The 11,748-nt window shown below is 33.5% G+C and overlaps 1 protein-coding gene across 1 annotated transcript; it reads left to right on the top strand.

Annotated features, from left to right (window-relative positions):
* Positions 1–522: 522 nt before the first annotated feature.
* On the top strand, positions 523–1,159 carry LOC18033311 (agamous-like MADS-box protein AGL61). The gene is made up of 2 exons (XM_006421288.2): positions 523–1,067; positions 1,126–1,159. The coding sequence occupies exons 1-2, from the start codon at positions 523–525 to the stop codon at positions 1,157–1,159; spliced, it is 579 nt and encodes a 192-aa protein (XP_006421351.2).
* The last annotated feature ends 10,589 nt before the right edge of the window (positions 1,160–11,748 follow it).

Genomic DNA, 11,748 nt, shown 5'->3' with positions numbered 1-11,748 from the left:
TATTTATTGATTTAGCTTTTAAGAAACATCAACTATTAATTAATAAATTTGTTATAGTCCCAATACAAGTAATTTATTGAGATTTTATTGTACGTAATAATTTTTGCGTTTCTGATTTGGGATAAAGGGCTAAATTTATAATTTTGATAAATTAAGAAGATAATAATTTCTTTTTTGAAAACACTTATACAAACCTAGGTTGTTACCTCATCATATTTTCTTTATAATTAGGAAGGTGAGGATTTATGTATTTACTCTAAGTTGTTACCATTCCATATTTTCTTTATAAAATTGTTAATGAATTTAATTCTTCAAGAGTTTATGGTAAGTCATTCAGTAGCTTTATACACCTGTATTAAATATGGTAAGACCTAGTTACTTAAAACAAATAAATTCTTTACCTTAATCTAATTGATTTTAGCGTCTTTCCTCTTATAAATTCATCATAAAACGATCATATCAAAGCCCAAAAAAATCATTGTTCATAGAAAAAGAAATAAGCCCATCACATTGATTTTCCAAATGGCAGCCAAGAAAACCAGAGGGAGACAAAAGATTGAAATGAAAAAGATAGAGAATGAGAACGATAGAATGATAGCATTCTCAAAACGTAGATCAGGTATCTACAAGAAGGCCAGTGAGCTTGCCACTCTCACTGGAGCTGAGATTGGAATTGTGGTGTTCTCACCATCTGGGAAGCCTTTCTCATTCGGGCATCCCTCCCTAGAAGCCGTTGCGAACCGCTTCCTGGGGTTGAACCAGGAGCATCCGAATGACAACACTCATTTGCTGGTTGAGGCTCACCGCCGGTTGAGAATTAGTGAGCTGAATCAGCAGCATAATGAGCTGCTGCGCCAGCTGGATGAGGAAAATGCACGGGAGAAGATCTTGAAGCAGAATAGGAAGGGGAAAGAGACTCAACCACATTGGTGGGAAACCCCAGTTAATGAGATCAATCATCAGGAGCTTCTTCAAATGGATGCAGCAGTTGATGATCTGCACAAGACTTTTCTTGCCAAACTAAATGAAAAGACTGCTGCCGCCTCTTCCTCCATGGCACCTCCTATGTATTTTCATCATAAATAATATATCTGACTATCCTTTAAATTTTGCATTTGTCTACAGAAAATCCGATGAAGCTACGCCTCCAAATGATTAACTTGAAAATGCTAAAAAGCTACCGACCGTAAATGCCTAGGATACAATTTCAGAATGCAACTTATTTTATTCCCAAAACTTGGATATAATTTGGTGAGCATCTTTAGCAGCAATACTCAAACTAATCTGTTAATACATTCAAGTAATGAACTGCTTTACCGTTGATGAACCAGATTTTAGTCATATATAAACCCCGCTATGCAATTACACCTTCAAACTAGCTATTGAAACCATGATCATGATAACAAGTGGATAAATATACTCCCGAAAACAAGTGAATCGTTCTAAATATATTTCAAATTCCTCCTTTTGCAATTTGATGGAGAACGAAGGTCAGGGATTTAGTGGGCAATCAAAAAGATACTTACATGTATAAGGTTTGGATGGAAATGAAAATCATTACCCAGAAAATATTAACCCCTGCCCCAAAGAATTTTTACTCAAACTCGGGTAATCAGGTATAAAGTGAATTCATGGCCAACTGATACAAAGGAAATAATAAATCTTTTCAGCTTAAAATCTTAACACAAAATTCACAACCATTCATGTAAGTTAGAACTACATATGAATAATTTAATCTAGTAATAGTTAAAATGGAGATTATCTGAAGTAGTTATTCATCTACTGATACACAGAGACAATTGATGTTAAGTGTTGAAAATGCATAATTTTGGAGTGATGCATTTTTCCAAGTTGGTTAGCCGTCAACGATTGTTGATCTATCATCTGCAGTGGTATTATCAGCTAAACAGTCAAGCATAACATGGAAATAATTTTTTTGAAACAAATTTAAGAAGATTGATTGATGACAACAAAAAAAACCTTGAAGTTAGTGCAGGAGTAGGTGTGAGACTAATTGGGTAACAAATTAAAAAAATTCTAATATTGGTAAAATAATAATCCCTATATATATATATCTCTATATATATATAGAAGTAATGAAGAAGCAAATCCATTTTTCAAGCATTTAAATGTTTACACTTGTCATTGGGTGTTTAAAATTAAAATCCGAGAATTTTTTAATTGGGTGCTTTTTTTGGGGGGGGGGGGGAAGAACTTGAAATCCATAAAAATATAAAAAAATTTGACATTTATGTAATACCCAAAAAGCAATTGAGTAATTATCAGTACTATTTTAATTATATTGCTGCCTTTATTGATTTATTCTCTTATTTTATTGTTATTTTTTAATTACGTCATTATTATTGTTATTTGTTACTACTATTAACGTTGGTATCAGTGTTAATAACGTATTAATGCTTGGACTTTTTGGTTTGGGCCTACGATTGTGTTGGGCCAAGTATTATTTGTCTTATATGCAGTTTTCCAAGCCCGCTAGCAAAATAGCCAATCATATATAGTGAAATAAAATGAAAGCTAGCTCCTCCTCCGCTCGTATGGGTCGGCCACTTGAGATTGAAGAGATAAAGATTTTTCTTAGCTTTTATCATTGAAGTGCAAAAATTATTGGGCAATTATGCAGGCGCTTAAGGTATGTATTTCTACGACATTGAGGGCTTGTCAGTAACTTTCTACTACCGTTGAAAAGGGAATATCAACATGTATAAAGTTATATAGGTACTACTTCCTTGAAGAGAATGGAGCTTATATTCTATATGTATATGATGATACTGGTAGTTCAATTTTGATGTTAGGTTATGGTGGTTAGTTTGTAAGGTTAACTTTATTGTTGTAACTGTCGTGAAGTAAATAAACTAGATTTTAAACTACGATCACAACAAGCATATACATTTGTGTGTCACCTTGTCCGTTTGGATAGCAAATGTATGAAAGATTTATATTTAATACTAATGCTGTGATAATATTTGGAAAAGAATAATTGTTCAAGCCCTACATAGCTTTGATACACAAACTACTCATTTATTTTTTTTCCTATTGCACTTGAATTTCCACTCTTAATAAAGCAATGTTTCATATATTTAGGCTTGAGCTGGTTTCTTCACCACTAGTTATTGAGTGTTCATTCGTTTACATAGTCACGAAGGGTATGCAAGACATTTTAGGAGATGTAATCATTTTTTAATTACGTAAACTTTATAATTTCATGCTTTCTAAATTTTTTAATAATGTAAACTTTATAATTTCATGCTTTTTAAATTTTTGTATTTAGTTTTAAGTGAACATTTCCTTCATCACTTTTAGGTATCTACTGTATTTGTAAGGTTTATTGGTTTTGTTTGATAGATTTCACTAGTAGAAAAATGAGCTTTACTAAGACCAAATTAATGTTACTAATTATTTTTTTAATACTTATTAATTGTATCAGTAATGCTCAAACTAGAACACACTGACACTAATTTTTAGTGTCAATAATTTGTGTCATTATAGTATTATCAAAATAATACACGACAATACTAGTATTTTATAATACTATTTACATATTAGTGATTTCTGTGACCATAGCATTAGAAGCACACTGACTCAATAACGTCAAAAATCATTAATGTCATTTTAAATATTTAATGTCAATATTTAGTGATGTTATGCTACTTTTGATTAATAGTATATTTTTATATTAATTATATTTTTCTTGTTTGATTTACAACCAAAAGAAAACTCAAAATATATTAAATATACTAAATCTCGAACACAATTCACATAATAAACATCCCAAGTATATCACTTAAATTCACATAATTTAACTATACTACTGTTTGGAAGATAAAAACATAAGTACCAAATTAGGTTTACGACAATCTTTAACAGAGAAAGTACTAAATTAAGATTCAACGAATATTAACCAATGAAAAGAAGCACAAGAATGTCATTGAATATCCATATGTGGCTTCATCTTTTTTTCCACCTACAAGTACATAAAGTTAATTATTATACCACAAAAAATAAGTCTTCGGTATTTGGACGCAAAAATAATAATAAATTACTCATATATTACCTTGCGATTGTAGGCTATGATTAACTTAACAACATATATAGCCCATTAATCATAAAGTTGCGAAAGCTCTTGCATGGTGCAGTCATTAATTCCCTTGAAATTTAATTTCAAAACAACAAGTTATTCACCAAAAATAATTATTATTTAATACACAATTTCCAACTTAATAATAATTTTTGCTAACATAATAAGAGACTATAGCTACAACTTTTGCGATGATTTGCGTAAACCACAAAGTTTAAGATATTAAAGTCAAAGATCAAAGCCTTATTGAAATTTGTCCCAAAAGCAGAATACAAATAAACTGAGATAGTTTCTAACAAAAGGCCAAGACAATGTTCTTTAGATTCTAATCTAAACAGTGAAGTACTTTAACAAAAAAAGGGCCCAGAAAGTTGAAAATTAATGCAAACACAAACATTTTTGTTTAGCTTCAGTGAATTGTCAATTTCAATGTTTATGGATGTTGGAATAAATGATGACGCATGAAACTAAGTCATGTTGAAATACTATATATGGGGAAACATACATCAAGGAGGGGAAAGAAAAAGTAAAAGCTTTAAGTTTTAAATACCTTCGCAGCCTCTAGGAAACCGATTACAACTTATTGGATTCTTACAAGATTTTAGAAACTCACTTACTCTTATTACCACCTTATTGTATCTAACTTAGTTGACCTTACTTAGCTAGAACCCCTCGTCTTTAATTGTGTTTGCTGCTTTCTTTGAGATCTCCTCAACACAACATACGACCTCTTTGTTCCAAAGAGAAAAAAAGTAAATATAGCGAATGTCTAATGAAAGACTTGATGTGATGAAGGCCTGATGAGATGAAACATAATATGCAGCCTTCTTCTAGTTCTCTGCATTGGCTTCTTCTTTCATATAAAATACGATGTGTCTTCTTCACCACTTCAATGTGTGAAATACTTCTCTTTATATAGGAGTAGTACTTCACCCAATCCCTAGTAGAGGAATAGTAAGATATACTTCCTTAAGAGTCTAATATTCCATAAATACTTAGTATACTTGCCAAAGTAGTAGTCACTTTATTTGGAACTCTTTGATATGGAATCCTACTTACACACCAATTTGTTTGTTTTATGCCTCTAAAAATATTCTCCAACATTCCACATAATCTAATCTTAATGAATTTCTAAGACTAGATAAATCTCTAATAAAAGGAAACAAATCCCTAATAAAAGAAATAAATAAATAAAGATATTATTGACACAATGATGCCGACAATAAAAAACTTAAACATCTCCCCCTTTGGCATCCTTGTAGTCAAAACATAAACTAACCAATTTTCTATCTTCAAGAAGCATGTGTAAAAGCAAGCTAGATAATGAGCAATAACCTATAGGCGACAAGAACAAACAAAGAACTAACAAAAAAAAAAAAATCATAGAACAAACAAAGAACTAACAAAAACAAAAATCATCAGTCACCATTAGTTCAAGATAAATATCTTCTCTACAACTTTCACTCAGCTCATGAAGCAATCTGCAAATTATGCTCATCAATTAACCTTATTGAGGTTGCTTTTAACAAACCCAAAAAACTTTCGCTCGTTCTAACTAACTTCTAACTACTTTTGGGCCCACATTCTAAGCTTCTCACGTGCTCAGCGCATGCTATTGGATTTTTAATCTAATATTGTTGGATCCTTAATCTAACGTTGGGCTTATATGTGAATAATTATGTATTGCAGATTGTCATATAAGGTTAAGCCAAATTAAAAGTGATTTATTAAGGTTTTCGGTATTATGGGCTTTAATGTATCTAACAGGGTGTGGACCTTTAATGTATAGAGACCCAATGATATTCTAGTTCTATGATGGGCAAAATTAGGAATACCTAATGACAATAGGAAAAAGTTGTCTATATAAGTGGTTATGGTCACTAGGTCACACGTATCTTTCTATTCTCTGCTGACATCCCATCATCAGAGAGAGGTCAGTGAGAAACTTAAAAGATTCTCTAAGAGAATGTGTAGATTTGGAAGGCCAACCACACAACCCTAGAGAGCAATTCAGCGTTGTAGATTCATGTAAGCTTGTGCTTAATTTTGTTATTGATTCTTGGTGATACAACATGAACATTCTTTGATTATAGGTGATGGTTTTCACCAAAAGTTTTTTTTGTTATAATAAGTGATATTAGAGCCTCTTTATATTGAATCATTAAGAATCAAATTTATTTTTATTAATGATTAAACCTTTGGTGTTCTCCAATTTATTAATACCGGAATTATTAATATTATTAAGTTTGAGAACAAAATAAAGGAAATTCGGAAGTAAAAAATAAATATTCCAAATTCGGTTTTATAGTTTCAGTTTATTAAGGAATTAAAGCTGGCAGTAGAAATAGCCACCATCACCCCTTGGTGGCCGCGACTAATCAAGTTGAAGCGACGTCGCTGATTTTCTTTTCGGCCGGGAATGGTGCGGGCATCAAGCCACATCATCAAGCAAGTAGCTGCGGCAGCTTAAGTGAAAGCGGCAACCATGGCCGCTGCCTAAGCTAGGAGAAGGGGAAAAGAAAAAGATGAAACTAGGGTTTTATAGTTTATATCTTTAAGGTCCCTAAAGTGCTATAAAATTTGTTTTTGGACAGAACGGCTAAAAAATTTATCACTTAAGTCCTCAGTCTAATTGGGCTTAATGAAACATAAGTTTTGGTCTAATAGAGAGTGGGCTTGATGGATTAAAATATATAGTAAGCCTGTCAAAGTAAAATTTAAAAAAAAAACGAGGGTTGGTTAGATTTGTAGGCTGATTTAGGTTATAGTTCGAGTCAACTCGAACCAGCGTTGAATCAGTCAACGGTTAACCTATCAACGTCGATAGTTGACTTTAACCGTTGATCGTTGACTAACCTTTCACCATTTTTTTGGGATAATTTGTTAACCTAAATAATTCTTCATTGATTTTGATGATAACAAACATGATTAAGTTTTAGTTAATCTTTTAAGAGTTCAACATGATTTTCTCTATCTTTAAACAAGCCTCATAAAGAATAGTAAAGATTTGGAGTCAAACAGTTTTCTTGCAAAAATAGCTCACTGCAGCAGTTTTTATGGAAAACGGCGAACCGACATTTGTAATAAATGGCTCGCCGATTACAAGCAGAAATGGAGATTAGTCTCTGGACGTAAACGGCACATCGATATGTGTGATAAACGGCTCACCGATATTAACCAATAGCCTCTGGACCTAAACGGCGAACCGATATGTTACTAAACGGCTCGCCGATATCAACCAGAAGTGAAGGGCAATCTCTAGACATAAACGTCGAACCGACAAGATCGATAAACGGCTCACCGATATCATCCAGTAGCCTCTGGACGAAAACGGTGATCCGACAATTGTGATAAACGGCTCGCCGATATTAACCAGAACTGAAGTGTAGCCTCTTGACACAAACGGCGATCCGTCATCTAGATAACGGCGATCCGACAATTTGAAAAATCAGCCCAACGGTCATAATGACTAGTCAAACGGCGATCCGATATCTAGCTAACGGCGATCCGACAGTGTGCAGACAGTCTCTAACGGCTAGTTTTCAGCTACAACTATAAATAAGCTCATTCAAATCCAAACAAAGGCTGATCACAACACTACCACTGAGCTTATATCCGAGAATACAATCTTCATAGAGCTTTAAACACATTCTCTCTTCATCTATTCACACATTGGGCATTGATTTGTAATCTTAAATATTGTGTGAGAGAAAAACAATTTGTAATCTTTTACTTTGAGTGATTGTAAGTGTTGGGATACACTTGGGTTAAGAGATTGGGGATAATCTCTTGTTGTAAAGGTCCATTGACACCTAGGAAGTCAATTGTAAGCGTTTGAAGCTTTGGGTGGCTAGCTTAGTGAAATCCTCAAGCTCGGTGAGCTTGGAGGCGTGGACGTAGGCGGGGATTGCCAAACCACGTAAAAACCATAGTGTTTGCTCTCTCTTCCCTTATCTTTTTATATTGTGATTGATTTATTTGTTACTGCTTTAAATTTGTGTTGGATTTGCATTGAGTTTTGCTTTAGAATTAAATAACTTTTAGAATCCCAATTCACCCCCCCTCTTGGGTTGCATTCTTGTATTTCAATTGGTATAAGAGCCTCGTTCTCTTGCTAAGACTTAATCGTCTAGAGTAAAAGATCCATGGCAACCCTAGATGACTCAACCTTTAGAGAAGGGCAATCCACAACTAGACCACCATTTTTCGATGGTAATGACTATGCTTATTGGAAATCTAGAATGAGAATCTATTTGCAAGCCCTGGATTATGAAATTTGGGAAGTTGTTTGTGATGGTCCATTCATGCCTACATTCAAAGATGAAGTAGGAGATGATATTCCTAAACCATCGAGTCAATGGAGTGAGTTAGAAAAGAGAAAGATGTCTCTAAACTCCAAAGCTATGAATGCTTTGTTTTGTGCCCTTGATAAGAAAGAATTCCATAGAGTATCTAGTTGTGAAAGTGCACAAGAGATATGGAACAAACTTGAAGTTGTCTATGAAGGGACAAATCAAGTGAAAGAGTCTAAAATAAGTAGATACACTCGTCAATATGAGTTGTTCCAAATGGAACAAAACGAAAATATGTATTCTATGTACACTAGATTCACGGACATAGTGAACACCTTAGGTGCCTTAGGGAAAACCTTCTCAAATAGTGAGAAAGTTAAGAAAATCATTAGGTCACTTCCAAAAGAATGGAGACCTAAAAGAACCGCCATTGAAGAGGCCAAAGATTTAAATACTTTACCTCTTGATGATTTAATTGGTTCTCTTATTTCATATGAAGAGGACTTAGCTGCAGAAAAAGGACATGAGGAGAAGAAGAAAAGCATTGCTCTTAAAGCTTCAAAATATGAGAGTGATGGAGAGAGTGAACCGGATGATGAAGAGCTAGCCATGCTAGCAAGGAGGTTTAGAAAATTCTTTAAGAAAATCGGAGAGCGAAGAAATTTCAGAAACTTCAAGAATCATAGGGAAAAGAAGGAGGCAATCACTTGCTATGAATGCAAGAAGCCTGGACATATAAGATCGGAGTGCCCACTTATCAACAAACTCAAGAAGAAAACAATGGTTGCAACTTGGGATGATAGTGAGGAAGAGTCAAATGATGAAGAAGGATCGCAAGAGATATCAAACCTAGCACTCATGGCAATAGGAGGGGATGATGATCTCAATGAGGTAAATGATCCTACCTATGATGAATTGTATGATGCTTTTCAAGATTTGCATAATGAGTTGATGAAAATTGGTAAAAAGAATGTATGTCTTAAAAAGGAACTGGCAAAGCTTAAAAATGAAAATGAATCTCTAAATGCAAGAATTGTATGCCTAGAAGTAGGAAACAAAATATTGCAAGATGAAATTGCATTATCAAATGAGAAACCTAGCATCTTACATGAGCATTTGAAATCACACATAGATGAGTTGAAAAATGAGAACGAATTACTCAAGAAAAAGAATAATGAATTGAATGAAATTGTTCTAAAATTTACAAATGGGCAAAAGATGTTGGATAATATACTTAACTCACAAAAATGTGTTTTCGATAAAGGAGGACTTGGATATAAGCCTAACTTGAAGCAAAAGTATTATAAGAATTATTTTGTTAAAGCTACCTCCACAAATGATCATAAGATTGTATGTCATTATTGTAATCAAAATGGTCACATGAAATTTAGATGTCCCGTGAAAAGGAATGTATATTATGGTGTCAAATGCATTTGGGTTCCAAAAGGAACCATTGCTAACCCTCAAGGACCCAAAAAGCTTTGGGTACCTAAAACTTGAGATTTTTTCTTGTAGGGCTTGAAGAAGAAGAAAAATAAATGGTACTTGGACAGCGGTTGTTCAAGGCACATGACCGGAAACTATGCATGGTTCTCAAGCTTCACCAAAATTGAAAATGGTGGAGACGTATCTTTTGGAGACAACTCAAAAGGAAAAATTCTTGGAATTGGAAATGTTGGTAAAGTCTCTTCAACTCTAATTAAGAATGTATGTTTGGTTGAAAACTTGAAACACAACTTAATTAGCATTAGTCAATTATGTGACAAAGGTTATAAAGTTATCTTTGATAAATTTAGTTGTGTTATTGAGAACTCATGTGATGGCAATACCTTATTTGTTGGAAATAGATGTGGTAATGTTTATATCATTGACATAGAATGTGCATCTACTCTTGATAAATGTTTTTCGGCATTGCATGATGATTGTTGGTTGTGGCATAGAAGGTTAGGACATGCTAGTATGGATTTGATTTCAAAAATTTCGAAAGATGATTTAGTTAAAGGTCTTCCGAAAATTGGTTTTCAAAAGGATAAGATTTGTGAAGCTTGTCAATTTGGAAAACAAATTAAAACTTCTTTCAAGAATAAAAACCATATTTCTACTTCAAAACCACTTAAACTTCTTCACATAGATCTTTTTGGGCCATCTAGATATGCAAGTCTAAATGGCAAATATTATGCTTTTGTGATAGTGGATGATTATTCTAGATATACATGGGTATTATTCTTAGCCAATAAGGATGATGCTCTTGATGCCTTTAAAGTGCTTTGTAAGAAATTACAAAATGAAAAAGGGAATGGTATTGTATGCATTATGAGTGATCATGGAGGAGAATTTGAAAATCATGCGTTTGAGAGTTTTTGCAATAATCTAGGCATTGAGCATCAATTTTCATCACCTAGAACTCCACAACAAAATGGAGTTGTTAAGAGAAAGAATAGGTCTATTCAAGAAATGGTTAGAACCATGTTAAATGAAAATGCATTACCAAAATATTTTTGGGCCGAAGCCGTCAACACCGCTTGTTATGTTTTAAATCGGGTGTTGATTAGACCAAATCTTAATAAAACTCCATATGAGCTTTGGAAAGATAGAAAACCCAACATTGGCTATTTTAAAGTTTTTGGATGCAAATGTTTTGTTTTGAACACAAAAGATAATCTTGATAAATTTGATCCAAAATCCGATGTTGGTATTTTTCTTGGTTGTTCAAATTCAAGCAAAGCTTATAGAGTCTATAACAAAAGAACTTTAGTTGTGGAGGAATCTATGCATGTCACATTTGATGAGTCTAACCCCTCATCTACGGAGAAAGTCGTTGTTGATGATGATGCAGGAGAAGAAGAACAAGAAGAAAAAGCATCAAATGACAATCAAAAGGATGCACCACATGAAATTCAAGAGGAACATCATGAAGAACCAAATGTGGAGCAAAATGAAGGTACTTCTCAAACACTCCCCAAGGAGTGGAGGTATGTCTCTTCTCACCCTAAAGATGTAATTTTAGGAGATCCCTCACGAGGTATTACAACTAGATCATCACTTAGAAATACTTGTGAGCATAATGCATTCATCTCTCAAATTGAACCAAAATCCTTTGAGGATGCAGAAAATGATGAATCTTGGATTATGGCAATGCAAGAGGAGTTAAATCAATTTGAAAGAAACAATGTGTGGGAATTAGTTCCTAAACCAGTACATCAATCTATAATAGGTACTAAATGGGTGTTTAGAAATAAGATGGATGAATCCGGTGTGGTTGTAAGAAATAAAGCTAGATTAGTGGCTCAAGGTTACAACCAAGAAGAAGGAATTGATTTTGATGAAACCTTTGCTCCTGTAGCAAGGTTAGAATCCATT

The sequence above is a fragment of the Citrus clementina genome, unplaced genomic scaffold (assembly GCF_000493195.1).
Source record: "Citrus clementina cultivar Clemenules unplaced genomic scaffold, Citrus_clementina_v1.0 scaffold_9, whole genome shotgun sequence".
Taxonomy (NCBI): Eukaryota; Viridiplantae; Streptophyta; class Magnoliopsida; order Sapindales; family Rutaceae; genus Citrus; species Citrus x clementina.
The sequence above is the reverse complement of the archived record's forward strand: the minus strand, read 5'-3'. Positions and strand labels throughout refer to the sequence as shown.